The sequence below is a fragment of the Chaetodon trifascialis genome, chromosome 10 (genome assembly GCF_039877785.1).
Source record: "Chaetodon trifascialis isolate fChaTrf1 chromosome 10, fChaTrf1.hap1, whole genome shotgun sequence".
NCBI classification, from domain to species: domain Eukaryota; kingdom Metazoa; phylum Chordata; class Actinopteri; order Chaetodontiformes; family Chaetodontidae; genus Chaetodon; species Chaetodon trifascialis.
In genome coordinates this window covers 14,661,059-14,680,000 of record NC_092065.1, presented here as the reverse complement: position 1 = coordinate 14,680,000, position 18,942 = coordinate 14,661,059, and the positions used below count along the sequence as shown (strand labels likewise).

The window sequence follows — 18,942 nt, the reverse complement described above, 5'->3', positions numbered from 1 at the left end:
GTGTGTGTGTGTGTGTGTGTGTGTGTGTGTGTGTGTGTGTGTGTGTGTGTGTGTGTGTGTGTGTGTGTGGTGGAGTGGTGTGTGTACCTCCTTTGCGATAATTGAGATACAGAGACAGTGATAAATGGGTTTGACCTAGTTTCATTGGGACAGTACTGTATCCACTGAATCCTGCCACTCAGGACCTCATACTTTGTCTTAATCTCTGTCTCTGTCTGTCTCTCACCCCTGTGGTTGTTGTTTATGTTTCTATGCTTCCTTACGCTTGTCTCCTTTTCATAAACTAGACCCCATTGGCCATCATTCTTCTCATAATGTTAACTGAAGGTCACTTTAGTACTTTCTTTGTTTCTTTGTTTGTTTTTGTTTTTTTGGGCTTTGAACCACATGTCACAGTCTTCTTCAGACTGAGTTCACTCACTCGTCATAATTGAATTAAAAGGTTTGACATTTTGGGAAATACATTGAGTCGCTTTCTGGCATGGAGTTAGATAAGAAGATCAATACATTTCTCATTTTGGTCCATTGTGTTTGAAGCCATAGTCAGTAACTTGTAGCCTAGTTTAGCGCAAAGACTGGAAACAGAGGGGAACCAGCGAGGCTGGCTCTATCAAAAATTTACCAAATCCACCTACCAGCACCTCTAAAACTCACTAAAGCCTCATTCACACTGGTCAAAAAACCCACCAACACCCACTAACATCTGGCTTTTGTCTCCAGTGAGAAAGGGTACAGTTGGCATTCATTCCTGGGCCAGATGATCTTGCCGTAGTCACAGGGATTTATCAGCTGCAGCTCTGATCGGTAGTGATAGAAACACGATATCTGCGTGGACACACTAATTTCCGCCCCTTCTCCAGTGGGATGATGATGCACATTGAAGTTTCGGACGTTAGTGCATAAATATTTCCTATCACACACTGTTGTCAGCTTGTTGTGGTCCGTTTCCATAATCATCATCTCATAAAAAATGTAAATAACGACAGTAACATTATCATTAGTCTCCATGCTGATTTCTACTTTTCCTGTTTTCCAGCATGATAGTGATGTCTGCTGCCTGTGGGAAAGACACGTACTTTAGCAGGTTTTCCGCTGGTTTAAAAATCCTACATGCTAATTTTAGTTGGCTTAATCCATACAAAATACAAAGGGTGAAAAGGACAATTTGCTGTTTCTTAGCTGGTTTCAAACAGGAACTAGTCTGCCACATATGCCCTTGGAAAGGGAGAGACAGATATGTTAATTAATTATCTTTAGAGGTGCTGGTAGGCAGATTTTGTTCCCTTTGGACAGAGCCAGGCTAGCTGTTTCCCCCGTGTCTAGTCTTTATGCTGAGATAAGATAAATGGCTGCTGGCTGTAACCTCATATTTAACTGACAGGTATAAGAGTTGTGTCGGATATATTCGAACTAAATGAAGAAATATGTGCTCACAGTTGACTTTCTTTGGAGTGTCTTTTAACTTAGTGCTTCATTTATTTTTGTCTTTTTGTGCTCCCAAGTCATTGTCTTGATGCCTCCATTAACGCCCTTATAGCTGCTTGTGTCTAAGCTGCTGAGGTGGGAGTGAGGTGAACAGACAATGCCTGGAAAGATTCCTTTATTGTGAATCGAAGAAAAGATGGGCAGACAAACAGCAGTCGACAAGATGGAGTGTGTGTATTTTTTCAGCGATGGGGGAGAAGGGGCTTCTTCTCTCCTGTTTCAAACTTCGCCTACGTGTCTTTCTCTTCCATCCTGAGCTGTGTTGAACACCCTCTCCTGCTGCACTGCTCCTCCGGTGGGACTTTCCTGCATCTTGTGCCGCACCTTTGCAGAAATGCACAGATGCATGCTCTCACATGCTCTCTCTCTCTCTCTCTCTCTCTCTCTCTCCTCTCTCTCTCTCTCTCTCTCTCTCTCTCTCTCTCTCTCTCTCTCTCTCTCAGAAACACACACACACACACACACACACACACACACACACACACAAACAGGGACTTGCAAGCAAACACACATCCAAAACACACATTCTCTGCACCATGCGAGGCCTCACTACTGCCACCGTTGCCATGGTGACTACACTGCATGTTTGAATTAAGCATCACATTACAGCAAAAGCATCTCTCTCTCCCTCTGACTCTGTCTCTGTTCCTCTCTCTGTCTACATCCTCCTCCGTCTCCTCTGCTCCCTGTTACTGTACCAGAATCTGCAGACTGGTGAGGAAATGAAGATGTTTGATATGGACTGTACCCAGGATGGCGTATGTACAACTAGATCTGCAGCCGCTGACGACAGCAGGATGGTTAGGCTCTCGTAAGGCACTGGGGCATCTGTGGGATTTAGAGATCTATCGCTTTCTACATTGGTGCATTGATTGTTCGCTGGTCGATCTCAGATTTCAGAGTGAGCTGATCTAGTTGTTTTGTGGAGGCATTGTTAGGAAACTTGCATATAGGCAGTGCTCCTGTTTGTGGCTTTATGGTCTCAGACTGCATGGCATTACACTGTTACATTGTCTTAACATATGTGACTACATGACCACATAATTTTTAATTTGGTTAATTTAAACAGTGGTTGTTGTTACCTTCTTTGAAGCCTTTTATTGAAAACTGTAACTCTGCTGTTTCCATTTGGAGCTAACGCTTGTTGTGTTTTACTGCTTTGAGTGGGACGATAACAGCCCAGTTGCCTTGTGTGTATAGTGGGATTGGGAGGCTCCCATGGGCTTTGGGGTATAAAGTCTGCAGCGCATTCTTTTCCTTAGCTGTTCAGTTTACTGTTATCTCTTCATCTGTCAGCCCACATGTCATTATGTCCTCCCTCAGGGAGTTTTGTCTGTGTGTCTGTATGTCCCGCATGTGGGAGGAAATGCATGTGTGTGTAAGCCACTGTATCTATGTATTTCTGTCTGATGCACACCTGCTAAATTCCAGACAGCCAGCATATTAAAAGTAAGATGGACGAGTTTCTCCCTCTCCATGCCACACTCGTTTTACTCCTTCTGCCTATCGTGGTAGACAAATTCTGTTGTTTGCTGTGTAATGGGAGGATTCAGAGAGCTAGGGGTGTTACAAAGAGGACTGAGCTGTACATTTACTGCCTCTGGGCTCCTCAACAGAGAGGAACTCTTGCAGTACAAAGACTAAAACACTGAAAGTTTTGGAGACTGACCGACAAATTTGCAACCCATCGGACCAACAGAGAATAAAATATGAAGAAGATGGGCTCCACCCGTAGCCTGAACAAGGTCCTGCCTAAGTGTGAGGCATCCAGTTCGTCTGAAATTAACCAGATCAAAGCAGTGAAGACAGGATGGACTGGCCGTCTGGGAGATGCCAGGAGGGCTCTGAGCCGCAAAGCCAAAGGATTTTCATCCCCTTCTACTTCATCCTCAACACCATGCCTTTTCTCCACAGCTCCCCCGCCACCCAAGAGAGCTCCCAGTACCACCCTGACACTGCGCTCTAAGTCCATGACCGCTGAGTTAGAAGAACTGGGTGAGTGCCAGAGAAGTGGCGTGCAAACTCCACACTCTCTTCTTCCTTTTCTGTCACATTTCTGCTTTCCCTTTGTCATTAAAACTTGGTGTGTCTCCTAACTTTTAGAATAGTCACCTCTGTTGGCTTGTTCTTGTCATTTTCCCTCCTCTGCTGACGCAATCTTTTTCCCACCAAGCTTCTGCTCGGAGGAGAAGAGGAGGTGAGTCTGAGGCAAGAAATTGACACCTCTCTGAACGTCATTAAGATGATTTATCACTGCTGTGTCAATTTAAGCAGCGTTGATTCTGATCAGAAGAGCAGAACACTTGAACTACGTGGACTCTCTCCACTTTTTGTCTTTTTTTTCATCTCTTTCAGTCTTATTCAGCTCTTAACTCTCAAGGAAACACAGTAAAGTTGTATTGAGATACAGTGCAGTGATATTGCATGACCTCACATTGTAGAGCATAGCTACATTATGAAGATGCCTCTTTAATCACAGTTTGTATTCTCTATTGTGTAAGCAGTGTCAGAAATGATGATACAATGTTTCCCTGGTCTTATGTCTCAGTATTTAGTTCTGGCTCATTTCCCTCTCAACAGAGAGACTAGATGAGATGTTGGCATCCCAGGAGTCTATGTTGCGTTCTCAGCCCTCGGAGGCAGATTACAGAGCAGCCACTGTCAAACAACGGCCCACCAGCAGGAGAATAACACCAGCAGAGATCAGTGTGAGTGCACCTACACACAGCACACTGGCAGACAGCATATGCCACCATGTTGGCGTACATTCAAACTCAATCTGACACAGAACATACTGAGAAACACCTGGGCTACACAGCACTGCACAACACTGCACAACAGTGCACACATGCACTGCTTTGCGCATCTTTGTTCTTGGTATTCTGTGTACTGATTTTTTTAGGAGTTTTACTGAAGCGTAAAAGGCATTAAAACTTCTTTTGGTTTTGTTGTCCTGCAGTCACTGTTTGAGAGGCAAGGGATGACTCTACATGGAGGTCTTCATCCAGGCATTGAGAGAGGTCACATACCACTACCAAAGGGGATGTCCAGGACCAAGTCTTTTGGTAAAACAACCACCCATCCTGTACCAATCGGGTGAATGATTGTGTATCTTATGTGCAGCATGCTTATAGGTAATATACTGAAATGCAGAGGATATGAAATAAGGGAGCTTCATTATTTATTTCATAACTAACACTCACAAAGAATAGCATCTAGACAGCAGTGCAAGAAAGAGAAAATACAGTGACTGAAACTCATCAAACAAATTTAAAACTCCTGTTGACAAGAAATAATTTCCCTTTTCAAACCTTGGCAGATTAGCAAATGTCAGCAGTGACATGGTTGCAGATGCACACTTACATTGTATTACACATCCAAAATGTGCAAATGTGCTTATTAGATTTTCACAGAAGCAGATTTGCAGAGCAGATGTTCAAGCACAGACTATTTCAAAAGTAGATATACACATGCATTATTAATACTCTGTATTATTAAATATTTTTCCTGTTTTCAAACACACTAATTAAATGGATGTTGAATAAATCGTTAAATAAGTTAAAAATAGTTTGTTCGATGCTTCGTTAAAATATTGTATAGCTGCACTTGAGACACCTGATACATCATTAACTGTCTGAGTTAACAGAATAACAGATGGATGCATTACCGTGTATTATTCATGAAGCAGCTGAGGACCTGCTAGGTTGGTATGAAATGGTCCTTTTACATGAGCTTACTCCCTGTCACCAGATGATTTGTGCTCTTTTCTCTCTCCTCTCCCTCATCAGGTGCCACTGAGGAAGATCGGCTATCTGCCCTGGCAGGCGAGCACAGATTTCCCCGCAGTTCCTCCATGACAGACAGCCTCCGAGACCACTCACAGCCCCATCCCATCCCTCCACCTCCACAAATGGCACCTCCTCCTCCCCCCTACTACCTAGACACTGGTCCTCCCCCAGCCTTCTGCCCTCCCCCTCCCCCATCTAGGACCCAGAGTCAGGGCCATGAGCCTGCAGGTCGCTCCAGCTTCAAGCCCTCCTCCTTGGACCTGCCTTATGAGGCCGCTCAGCGGCAGGCCACACACATCGAGAGACAGAAGAAAGCCCGCTCCATGATCATCCTCCAGGACTCTTCCCATCTACCTGTAGAACCCACAGAAATTCCCCGTCCCTCTGCTGCTACTCCACCTGAGCGAATCAAAAGGAAGGGTCGGGTTATCGACAACCCTTATGCTAATGTGGGTCAATTTAGCATTGGACTATACACACCCACCAAGCCCCAGAGGAAGAAAAGTCCTCTGGTGAAACAACTACAGGTAGGTTGCATGTCGAAAATGGTCTCCTTGCTGGTAACAGTTTTGCTCATAACTAAAGAATATTATGACAAAATTTCACCCAAATGTCTCATGGGATGAAATTATGAATTGATGACATTTTATATCCAAAAGGTCAAATTCACTTTGAATTGGTGACACTAATTTTGGGTGCTCACTTTGAAACTGTGCTCATTGTATAGATCCTCTGTGCTGCCATTTTGTGAAGCGTCCACATTTTAGAATTTGCAGCCTCTTTGCAGCAGCGTCCACATTTGAAGCACTGCCTACTGTCATGGCTACAACTTAATGTTCTATCAGAATCAGCTTTAATGACCAAGCATGTGAACACATACAAGAAATCTGGCTCTGTTTCTTGTTTCTCTCAATGAACTTAGACACTAACAGACATACAGTAGAACAAGAACAACAAAGCTCAACAAAGTCAAGACAAATCAATTTTGTATCCTGAGTCTCCTCAGGAAGAGGAGCGCTTCAGTGTTGTGAGTCAAGTTTTTTTTATTGATTTGTACCCCAAGGTACTTGTACAAGTCCACCTTCTTCACTTCTTGTCCCTGACTGACAACTATTATTATTGCATTTCAGGTGATTGTTGTTGACTTTGTCATGTTTGGTTAATTTCTTTTTGTCTTGCTGCAGGTGGAAGATGCACAAGAAAAAGCTAGTTTAGCTTTAGCTGCTGCCCACTCCCGAGAGAGCTCACCCTCAGGACGACACCCACATACCCATGGGCACACACACACCAGCCGTGCAGACTACTACCAGCAGCAGCTGATGGCTGAGCGAGAGCGTATGCGTGCCCAGGGAGACATGATGTTTCAGGGTAAGGGCCCCTTCGCTGCCGCAATTGCTGGAGCAGTGAAAGACCGTGAGCGTCGCCTAGAAGAACGGAGGAAATCCACTGTCTTCCTTTCTGTTGGGACCATGGAGGGGGCGTCCACCACCAGCTCTGACGCCCCCTCTTTGACTCAGTCTCACTCCATCGATGAACGGATGCTCACCCGAGAGCTGGGACAGCTGCCTCCCCCTGCCTTGGCCCTGAGCCCCTCACCCAGTGGGACCACCTTTATCCATCCACTCACAGGAAAGCCCCTGGACCCTAACTCTCCACTGGCTCTTGCGCTGGCCGCAAGGGAGAGGGCACTGACCTCCCAGAGCCAGTCCCCAACTAGCAGCCCAGAGCCTAGGACTAAACAGGAGCGAGTAGGCCAGGGCGTAATATTCATTGACCCTCAGACCAAAGAGTCTCCACATGGGGAAGGGGCATCCACAACTCCCCCTTTCTCACCTAAAAGCGCCAAGGCAGCAGGGCATGGGGTTGGATCCTCCCTGGCATCAGTTTTAGTTCCGCAGCCCACCAAACCACAGTGGGCCACATCACCGTCACCTGTATCCTTCCGGCAGGAGATGGAGGCCAGAGTAGAGGAAAGGAAGGAGGAGAAGAGACTAGAGGATAAAAAAAGTATGTTGATCAGTATTATGGATACCTCGCAGCAGAAGACAGCAGGGCTAATCATGGTCCATGCTACCAGTAATGGCCAAGCTGTTGGGGTGGGTTCAGAACTTGAGCAGGCACCTACCCCAAAGTCCACGGAGCTCAGCAAATCTCCAAGTCCACGGGCTAAATCCCCAAGTCCCACAGTTTCCCAGCCCCAGGTCCAGCCTCAAACTCAGCGTCCTGCCAGTCCAGCCCAAGAGAAGAGTCTGGCTCAGGGAAGCTCAGAGGAGGATGTGGATCCGTACACAGTGACCCTGCCCCCTGCAATGTTGTCCTCCAGTGATGAGGAAACAAGAGAGGAGCTACGTAAGATTGGAGTTGTTCCACCACCAGAGGAGTTTGCTAATGGGCTGCTCGCACAGGCACAGGGGACGCCAGTGTCCCCAACTAAACCTGTTTCCTCTCCCACCACCCCTACAACACCAACACCCCACACTCCCTCAACCCCAACAACCCCAATTGTGACCCCCACACAGCCTCAGCCTCCCCAGCCCCCACCTCCACCCAGTGCAGCAGCTGTCTCAGGGAAGCCCTCTGATCCTCTGGAGCCCCCACCAGTGGGCGAGTCTGGCTCTGCGGCTGACTCAGGCGTGGAGGAGGCTGACACGCGCAGCTCCAGCGAGAGAGAGCGAGACCACCATCTCGAGACCACCAGCACCGTCTCCACGGTTTCCAGCATGTCCACATTGTCCTCAGAAAGCGGCGAGCCTGCCGACACACACACCACGCACACCTCCTATGCCGACGGGCAGACTTTTGTGCTCGACAAGCCGCCAGTGCCTCCTAAGCCCCGACTCAAGTCCCAGATAGGAGGCAGTAAAGGACCCGTCACCTTCAGGGACCCTCTGCTGAAGCAGAGCTCGGACAGTGAGCTGCTATCACAGCAACAGGCTGCTGCCCTGGCTGCTGCAGCAGCTGGGGGTGTTGGGCTGCCCTCAGGTGGTTCAGCTTCAGTGACTGGACTAGCCCCCACCAAGCCTCGCTACCTCTTCCAGCGGAGGTCCAAGCTATGGGGGGACCCAGTAGAGCCTCGTGGACCAGGTGTGGGGCTAGGTATTGGGAGTTTGGGCAATCTTGGTGGGCTGGGACTGGGGCTGGGTGCAGACGAGGGAACAAAACCATCTGTTATGGGGGAGCTCAGTTCCCGACTACAGCAGCTAAATAAAGACACTAGGTCATTGGGAGAGGAACCACTGGGAGCATCACTTGACCCTGGCAGGAAGTCACCTGTGGCAGGTGCCAGGTAAGAGAAAAAGCGAGTTAAACGTTCTCCAAACTGTATTAAACACTGAGTGACAGAACAGATTGTTACATTAAAAAGTGACAATTGCAAGTTTCATTCATATCTTTTGCTCATATGAGACATCAGTTAGCAAACTAAAGCAATTCCAGTGCCTGTCCTCACAGAGACAGCTCTAAAATTCACTAAAAATGACATACTTGTCAGACGCTGAACTTAATTCTTTTCTCTTGTTTATCATTATTTTATATTACTTTATTTAAATATTTTTGTCTACAGTAGATAATCCCTCTTGGTTGAAATAACAAGCCCACTGAAAGAGAGACTGAAAACACAGAGGCTTTCACTTATTATTTAAAAGGAAAAATATTTGATAATGACGATGACTAAGAGTCTGAAATGTGATAGCATTCCTTTGTGAAGAGGGATACCATGAGGCTGAGTCAAAGACAGCGGCTTTACGTTTCACTTCTGTGCATGATGTGGTTTTACTCATGTTTCAAAATATGCATATTTAAGCCAGTGATAATGAGATCAGAGGTCACCAGCATTGCTCATATTAGCTTCTCTGACAGTGTTGTTGTGTAGTGTATTGGTCATACAGTATGTCACAACATGAGCATAGAAGAGAGGCACAGCGACACCAGGGTTGTCTGAAGCACAGCGCTGTTTTTTGTCTGTCTGTGGGTTTCTTTTTTTCTTCACACCATACCTGGAACTACAATGAAGTCCTTTATATTTCTGCAGATGTGAGGACACCGAAGAGAGTAAACCTTAAGGTTATAGCCCCTAGGGTAAACTTGAGCTTTTTTTAATATATCTTCTTGTCCTAACAACCCTATCAACTAATCCCATTTAAAGAGAACAACCCGTTACGAAATTTTGTTTCATTTATTTTCTTTTAAGTATTTTTTGTTACCTTGTTTGCATCACCTGATTCCCCTCTTTCAAATTAAAGCTCTTTAAAAGAGAAGATAGAATATTTGGCTATTGTGCCATGTTTTGAGGAAAACTACTGGTTTTAAAGATATACTGTGCTACTACAATCGATCGGTTTGGGTCTTGGGTCTGAAGTGCTCCTTGTTTCCATAGTTACAGCTGCACTCCTTGGCCTCTTGTAAAGTGATCTGTGTTGTTAAGCACATGCAGTAGACAGTAGTAGTCAATTAGTTAGTGTTACACAAGGTGTGTGTGTTTGTGTTTGTGTTTGTGTGTGTGTGTGTGTGTGTGTGTGTGTGTGTGTGTGTGTGTGTGTGTGTGTGTGTGTGTGTGTGTGTGTGTGTGTGTGGTGGGTTATCTGTTGGTGCAAACAAGGTAACAGGGCTTGGAGGCATGCACTTCTTGAAGCCTCTTGTCATCTCACACACACTCACTGTTGGGTTCAAACCTCTTACCCTGCCAGTAGCTACCCTTCCAGCTTTTCCTTGAGCTTCTCCCAGAGTCCTTGTTCAAATAATACATAATACATCCTTATATCCACAGCTCTTTGCAGCCATCGCTGATAGAAATTTGATAAGAGCAGAAACAGTTGTTTCTTTCTTATCACTGTCCCCCATCCGACAGTATCAGCGATAATCTCAAAGATTTAAGGATGTATTTTCGGAAGTATTTGAACATGACTGAACTATAATGGTGTGTCATGTTTAAAACCATCCGCTCATGATCTTGGCATTACGCTAATGACAGGACAAGGTCCTGACCTTTTCAGAAGGTGCCACATGAAGTAACTGTCAAATAAGTGGTGGCGTCCTCTCTTTGATTTTGACGTAGAATTTTTCCTCAGGTGATCAATAACCCGCCTCAGTCCAGGTGTGTTTGGCTTGGCAGGTCGAAAATTAACATCTGACTTTTGAATCACAAATGCAGTCTTTTTTGTTGTTGTTGTTGTTGTTGTTGTTGTTGTTGTCCATTGTAGTTTTATTCAGCCATGAAATTGCCACAAATTGATGTTAATTTCAATGTGCTGTTCAGGAGCGTCGTTCATGTACAGTAATTTATCAGTTCAGTTGTCAGAATGTAGCTTTCAAGGAGCTCAGGAGTTTGCAGGCACTCTTCAGGTGCAGTTGATTTTTGTAGCCTTGCTCTTCTTTCTTCTTCTCTCATCTTCATTTCCGTTCCTGTGGATACAGAGGGTGGAAAAAATATCTTTCATGTTTACCACACTTCACTGCTGATTAAGAGGTCTGAAGACACGATGTAGGATTGAGAAGACGTTAGAAAGGACTCCACAGAACCAAAACAAAAGTGCTTCACATAGGGCTACTCGTTATTGGCCTTTAATGCTGTCTAAAATCAGCACTTGGAAGAATTGTGTAACCATAACTATTGTCCTCTGCATGGGAGTGACAGTGTAGTGGTGTCAACAGAAGTGTGCTGCTACTTCCTGTTGTTGCTTCTGGACATCTTGGAAGCAGGAGTTGAGTAAGCATAAACTTTAATGTATTGTAAAAGCCCATTTGCAGTCCCATTCTTATTAGCAATAGTTGTCTGTTATCAAAATAATTTGGGCTGAAAAGCTCATTTATTCCTGTTGCTGAAGACAGCGCATTGCCTGGGTGACAACAAATGAAATATGAAGTTGCCAACACTGAGCCAAATTCAGCCACCAGTCATTGATCCGTACCCTCAGCAACATCATGATACCTGGATGGACAAGTTGAACCATGATATCAAATCCAACATATCATGTAACACTCACTCCTGATTGGGCCTCATCTCCGCCATATCCATCCTGACAGCTGATTGCCCTTGGCTGTGACAGCGATGATCATGACCATGCACACCATTATTTCTCTCTTTCTCTGCCTCTGCATTTGTTTCTCCTCATCTGCTGGAGCATTTCATATATATATAGTAGCACAGGCATCCCAGCGCCCTTAACTGTAATGTTGTTCCATCACTTACCCACCATCCACTGTGTGCCCCATTTAAACCCCGTCAGAAACCACACATGCTGCTGTATTTTGTCTTTCTTGTATCCACTTCGTTGCCATGCTGTGTATCATAGCTTTGGGTGGTTTAGAAACCTGTGGTTCTCGTTTTATTTCAGTTGTGCTCTTTTGTTTTCTGTTCTTTCTCTGTTTGTGTAATTTGCATAACTTTGTTTTGTTTTTCAGTGATTGTGTTGACGGTGGCCATGGTCCCTGACTGTCTTGCTTATTGGACACTGTAGGTTTCTTAAACCACGCCAAAACAGAACAGAAAGATTTGCTATTTGTATTTCTTGATTAGAATGAAAATTTAAATGAATAAGTACTTGCATACTTCCTTGCACAATAGATATAAAATGAATGTTTACTAATGAGAATAATAGTTCTTTTAGTCCAAATCATTTCTGAATAAGAGCCAAAGCAAACAACAAAAGTCAAGGGACATGTGCCCACCCTTTATTTGTTCATTTATTTGTTTGTTTGTTTGTTTGTTTTTCTTTGTTTGTGCAGTGTTTGATATGTGAATAGTGTGCTCATTTCTCTCTCATGTAGCCCACTGGTCAGGCCTTCCAGTACAGAAGCCTACTCTGCTGTCTTTGTCATGCTCACACATCAGTAACACCATCATATGCACACACACACATGAATACACATGTGCACACATGCACTCACATGCACTCACAGTCACTCACACACACACACACACACACACACACACTCACACACCTGTACACACACATACGGCATGTCAAAGACAGCAGAGTTGGCTGAAGCAGACTATGTCTGGTTGGCAGGCTGCGTCTCATGGAGTGATGCTAACATTCTCTCCCATTGCTCTCTCTCTGCTCACCTTGCATGCTCCGCCCTGCTGCTCTGATCTGATTGGTCTAGAACTGACTGTGCGCCCAGGAGGGCAGGACGACTGTGTAAGTGCGCATGGAGCTCATCTCATATCCGTCGGCTCCCTGTAGTCTGATCATTTTTCCAGCCTGTGCGCTGCCAACCTACCTTTGTTTCCATTACACTCTTTAGGCCAAATCTCACCCACATCAAAACATGCAGTCGAGGGAAAACATGTGCCACACCTGTACATTAGACACTCTCTTACATGCATGAATGAAACAGACACCATTGCACCAACTCTGACCACATTTAGGCCTCTCTTCTCTGCTTCTCCCTGCTTGTACCAAGCTAGATAGACCTCTCATGTTAACCTTGATCTTTACTCCATTCCTCCTTTCCTTTCTGACCATCCTCTCATTCATTAGATCAGTAGTATACTAATGGCTAAACAGACATTCACAAATGTATGCTTCTGTTATTTTTTTAAGAGGGCCAGGTATGAAAAGGTAGATGAAGCAGCGGTTTTTGTACCCGTGAAGGAAACTGGAATGACTGTTGTTGGTAACATTGGGCTGGTTGAGATTCCCTCAATGGTAGACTTACTGCATTGAATTAGGCGTTAGCTGCACTTCAGAGGTAAAATAAATATTCATTTGATATGTTTTGTATACCCCCATGTGACCTTTAACAGCAGTTTAAAGGCCTGATAAATGTCACCTTTGGTTTATATGCTGTAATTCGTTGTAAAAAAGCAAATTTGATAGCAAAGATGAAAACCGAATCTGAAATTCTACTCTGACTGCAGGTCCGCTGACTGTGTATACATGTAGGGAAATGTGTGTGCATGTTTGTACTGTCACATATTAAAATAAGAAGTCAGTGCTTTCAGGTTAGTGCTGTTTCAATGTAAAACACTAAGTCTGTTTGATGCTGTGATTCTAATCTAATTGTTAGCCTTTTGCTGTTTGTGAGTCAGTTGAAGTGTAGAGTATGCCTTAACAGGAAGTAGCTTTTGACTGAATTCATTAGAAGAGAGAGACTTTTCAGTAATGGTCAGATGGACTGAGTGTCAGATGAGTAAAAATAGTCTTATTCTCAAATCCTATACGATGTCTCATGGCTGAGCCGTAAAAATACTTTTTTCCAAAGCTGTAAATAATCTCAGAAACTCGTAAGCAATGAGTGCAGCTTGCCACTTCGATGTTGCTGTGATGTGAGACGAGCTTGTTGTCTAACAGTCATTAACCTCTAGCCTACACTAACTGTAGCTATACGAGAACTTACAGCGGCTTATACGTACTGTATAACCCAAAGCTTGGTCTCCTTTTCTTCTTCTTTATTTTCACTTTGTTCACCTTCATCTTCCTCCCTTGACATTCCTAAAACCCTGTCTCTCTCTGTCTCCACCAGACTTTTCAGCAGCCTAGGCGAGCTCCACACCATTTCTCAGAGAAGTTATGGCACCACGTTCACCATTCGCCCTGGCAGCCGTTACCCCGTCACCCGACGCACCCAAAGCCCAGGCTCAGGCTCACCTGATCGGGGCGACCCACTTGGACGTTTCTCAAGCTTCGGCCTACCGACCTCACCGACTACACCGCCACAAACCATCCTCAAATCCTCCAGCCTCAGCCTTCCCCAGGAGCCTAAAGAGGTCCGCTTTGTAATGAGGAGCTCCAGCGCCCGTTCCCGCTCCCGCTCCCCGTCCCCGTCACCTTCCCATTCCCCTGGGCTGGGGTCACCGCTTTTAGCCCTACGGCCCTTCCACCAGAAACCCCTCCACCTCTGGAATAAGTACGACGTCGGAGACTGGCTGGAGAGCATCAATCTGGGGGAGCACCGAGCAGGGTTTCAGGAACATGAAATCGAAGGCTCTCACCTCCCGGCTCTAACCAAGGATGACTTTGCAGAGCTGGGAGTGACACGAGTTGGCCACCGTATGAACATTGAACGAGCACTAAAACTGCTGCTAGAGAGCTGACCCCTGCCCTGAGACACAGCAACAGATGGTTGGAGAGATGAAGAACGGGCAAAATATAGATTTGATAAAAGAGAAAAGATAGGAACCGCTCCTCTTTTACTCTGGCTGCTTTTATGTTCTGCATCACAAATGTTTACCTGTGGTCCCTCGTGACACATTACGTCCCCGTTCTGCATTAATACCCTGCACTTGGCACTGCACTGAAGAGGAGGAATCAATACATTCATCCCCCTCTACTTGGCCCCTAGTGTCTGCCCACCTCCTTGACTGCAGCCAATTAGATCAGACCTCAAAATGAGCTCTGGTCTTTCTTTGCCGAGGAGAATCGCATGAGCTCCAATTAAAACATTTGATTTGTGAAAGCTTCAGTTGTTCCCTTAGTAACACCCACACTATCCCTCTCACTATTCCCTCCTCTCCTCTCTACCTCTATCCCTCCATCTATTAGGCCTCTGAAAGCCTTTTGCAGTTTGAGTAAAGGAGGAGGAGGAAGAATTTCCTTTCCAAACAGAGAGCTCAGTTGCCTTTCAAAATATTTATACAGAGATCAACAATGATGAACACAGGACTACGGACATAGTGCTGACACAGCTCTGAAAAGGTGTGTCTTCTCTATACCTGCTGTTGTTTTTAAACCGAAGACTTTAGAGCCCAGAGGTGGAGCTCCACAAAGTAAACCACAGGAGAAAACCCCTCCGCCTTGGTACCCAGACTGTGCTATCTATTATATTTGGAGAATGTTTAACCAACACTCGTGGCTTTTTTCATAATCAATTTTTTGGTTTTCCAAAGGGAGTATTATATATAGGTATTATATAATATGACATATATGTATCTAAATATAGCTTTCAGAAGAAAAGACAATGTTGCAAAGAGGAAATATAATACATTTATCTGCGCCTGTTTTTGGTTTTTAGATAGAAAGCAGAGAGAAATCTTTAAATTTATTCCACCAGTAGTTTACTACAGTATATGGGTTTTTTCCTTTTTTTTTTTTGTTTTTTTTTTGTTTTTTTTTTAGGTATACAACTTTGCTTATGGTCACCCTTTCTTGAACCGTAGCATGACGAGTTGCATCATGTCTTGGACGGAGAGTTTGTTGTTTGTTTTTATTTTCTTACGGTCTTCCTTCATACTAAAGGGCATCCCATAATGTGAGGCTGAGACCCCAGTTGACACCCATCCCTACTGCTTCAGCTACAGATCTCTCTCACGTGGTTCTCATTCTGCTTCATCCACAACAACAAACAGTAAGGACCACGTAATGAGACCGCTCATTGGAAAGGGGCTCTTCATCTTTTGCCTGTTAATCACTCAGGGATGGAAGTTTGGGGCACTAGCATGGAGAGGTTGTTGGCTGTTGTTTTGATGCTTTTTATTCAAATTCCTACCTGTGAGGACAGTTTAACAGTCTGGAAAAAAAAGCTAGAGGGCTTTTAAAATTTCCATCCCTGTCACCCCTGATGATGCTTCTCAGACCAGGCCTTTACATGGAGTGTAACCAACAAAAACCTGTCATACAAGGGCTTAAATGAGCTAGATATAAAGCATGTGCCCTTCTGAAATGCCACTGCAGCAAATGTGCGTAGTTTAACAGGCTGTGGGGATGGGAAAACCTCTGTACGGTCTTAAAGAAAATTCAGTATTTTACAACCTGGCTGTGTCTTGCAACATTGCTGCCTCCCTCTATCTCTATGGTTTACTTAGTGAGTAAAATATTATCAGAAACGGTGGCAGCCAGAACTCTAAACACAAGACCCAGGTTGTTAAAAAAGCGACTGAATTTTCCTTTAATAACACAAAATCTGCAATTGTACTCATGAGTAGCTTCTGCTGGCAGTGAGAAACAGTGAGTTTTATTCACGCAACAAACAAAGCATTTTATCCATAGCTTTTCTCCAACAGACGTCCAGGTAATGTCATTACCGCTGAAGACCTCTGTGCATCAGCAGCATCCAGTCAGCGCGCCAAGGCAGTTTCCCTTGGCCCGAAGTTGTGAGCATCTTTTTTCTTTTTTCTTTCTTGCTGACAGTTTGTAAAAGCGGGTGGTGAAGATAACGTTGTCTTGGTTGTAGGAATAGCACTCACTGCCTCACTGTGACCTCACTGATTATTTTACTTCTGACTCCAGTGTTACAGTGCGTCCTCAGACTCATTTGGACTTTTTGCGTTCTACTCTCTTTTCCTTTTTTCTTTTCTTTGTTGATTTGTTACCCTCGGACACTGTGGGTAGGTTTTGTAGCGTGTGGAACATGATACTTAAATCTTTCACTCATTTCAATTTTGGAGTGACAGAAAAAAAAAGACAGAAAAGAAAAAACAAATATCCTGTCCATTCTAAACGTACTTACTTACTTACTCTTGTAAAAATGAACAAACTACAAATATTTGCTTTTTTTTAAAATCACAAGCAATGTATATATGATAGATTTCATATAAATTTTTGAAAAACAAAAAGTATATAGATCTATATATGAATGTTTGGCATATATGCATAGTTAACCACCTGTGAAAAAGGTGAGCAGATTTTATTCTTTCTATGAACTCTTGAACTTTTGAACTCTGAACTATGAACTAGGGGATGATTTGCACAAAACAAGGTGACAAGGTGCTAACATAAAAGCCACCCAACGTCCAAGCGCATGTGTGCATCTGGATTCCCTGAATCTCTGTGTGGTCGTTCCTCTCCACTGCGTGTGCATGCGTGCGTGCGTGTGTGTGCGTGACTGTGTGTTTGTTTGCATTTTTTGTGTGTATTTGTTTGAGAGAGAGACGATGAGAATACACGTGACAGTGAGAGTGTGTGGTTGATTGTTAGGGTTTACATCCTTGGAGTTAGTCCACTATAGCCTTACTGTATTACCATCAGAGATTCCCGGCAGTGGCTGTGTCACACTCACACACACGCACACACATACACTCACACACACACAAAATACAGACACACACAAAGAGAAAAATGCACACATACATTCATCATCTATTCCAGATCATTGCTCTGCATTCTTGTTTTGTACCGAGTGACGTCTTCAAAAAGTGGACTGCTCTGCCCAAGAGGGAGAGACAGACAAGGACACGTTACCACAGCGACTCGAACAAAAACATTGTCACATTTTATGTAGCAAGACAACTACAACTCACCTTGTAACTGTGTAGGTACAGCTTATGCAGTGTCACTGCTTCGTACACCCATTCCCAGATGGCATTTGCGCTCCTTATGCTCCACTCTGTCTTGCAGCACTCCTTTTTCCTTTTTCAGACCTTCAGTTTCTGAGTTTTGGATATGCTATATGAGGTGATCCAGTGAGGAACAAACAACACAAAGGAAAAATGTGCCAAAAAATAACTTAACTTTTAACTGTATATTTGTCTTTGCTTTAGGACTATCTTAGTTACAGCATTCTTGAGCTGTTAGACTCAATAATATGGTGCCATCTCCTGGAAATCTTGAGAACTACAGACATTTGTTAGATCCTTCTGCATTTCCTACAGGTGGAAATGCAGTCATTGTTATTATTTTGTGAAGAAGCAGGCTATATATATATAGATATGTATTTATATGTATATATTATAGCCTGTGTATATCTACCTGTGAGCTTTGCATTAACATTTCTATTTAAATTTTGAGACAAAGTATCACAATTGCTTGATTTTACTGTGATGAAAGTTATTATGCAGCTTGGCCTACTGTTCCCATATAAATACAAACACAAACACTTTAGAGGTGAACGTGTATAGTCTCACACAGGCTGGCCTGGTTAGAAGAAACAATGCTGTAGTGAATACCTGGTCCAGATGGTTGTGTAAGTTTACCACAAATACAAATGCAAAATGATGCTACAAAGCAATGTGTAACAGACTTACACATCATTAGGTCAAATAAGTTAAGTGAAGGGTTATCTTTGTCTTATTTTCTAATCAACAAAGCACAATCTACATAGTGTAGGGGGAGCAGTGTAACCTTTTTAAAAACCCACTGGGCTCTGGTCACCCACTGGAACCAGTGATCTTATCATCTAAGGGTTTTTCTTTCATTGTTGGTTTTCTCCTTGTTTGCACTGTGAAGTTTAGAATGGTGGATGTATCACTGCAACGCCTCAGCCTTGTCTCATAGGTGAACTTCCCCTTCTCAGCATCCAATGAGCAGGCAAATCATCTACGACTTTTCTCCCTGCAACTTCTGGACACTTGCAGCATAAGAAACCCCCTCCATTTAATCCATGAAAGCCCAAGTCGAAATAAAAGTTAACCGGAAGCTACCTAGCATTGTTCACACAGAGTAAGGGCGATAGTGAAGGTTGAGGCAAGATCTGAGATGTTGCCCAGGATATCTCCACCACAGAGATATATGTTTGTTATATTATGTAATAAATTTATAATTAAAACATGAACTGCATCAAAGTCTTGTTTCTGCTAATTCAGTGTCTCAGCAGTAAAACCATGTTCCATTGTGAGTTATTGTGAGTTAATGCCACACAAAACAAGTAGAAATAGAATATACGCATGCATGGCCCCTGTGTCCATCATCATCATCATCATCATCCAGAAATAATTGGTGTGTTAAATTGAGCGTCACCATCTGCCAGAAAACAGGTTTAAAATTCATCCAGCATTCCTGCTAATATGAATAAA

At 44.0% G+C, this 18,942-nt stretch overlaps 1 protein-coding gene across 6 annotated transcripts in view; it reads left to right on the top strand.

The window, feature by feature from the left end:
- Positions 1 to 18,701, top strand: part of shank3a (SH3 and multiple ankyrin repeat domains 3a) — a 149,720-nt gene extending 131,019 nt beyond the window's left edge. For 5 of the 6 annotated variants that reach the window (XM_070971326.1, XM_070971327.1, XM_070971328.1 and 2 more), the window contains 7 exons: positions 3,400 to 3,480; positions 3,659 to 3,682; positions 4,066 to 4,193; positions 4,445 to 4,550; positions 5,274 to 5,800; positions 6,458 to 8,559; positions 13,740 to 18,701. In XM_070971326.1, the coding sequence (XP_070827427.1) occupies positions 3,400 to 3,480; positions 3,659 to 3,682; positions 4,066 to 4,193; positions 4,445 to 4,550; positions 5,274 to 5,800; positions 6,458 to 8,559; positions 13,740 to 14,310 (3,539 nt within the window). In that variant the 3' untranslated portion in view covers positions 14,311 to 18,701. Of the gene's footprint in view, positions 1 to 3,399; positions 3,481 to 3,658; positions 3,683 to 4,065; positions 4,194 to 4,444; positions 4,551 to 5,273; positions 5,801 to 6,457; positions 8,560 to 9,303; positions 9,769 to 13,739 lie in introns of those variants that run through there. The other variant, XM_070971329.1, reaches the window with a different exon arrangement.
- The last annotated feature ends 241 nt before the right edge of the window (positions 18,702 to 18,942 follow it).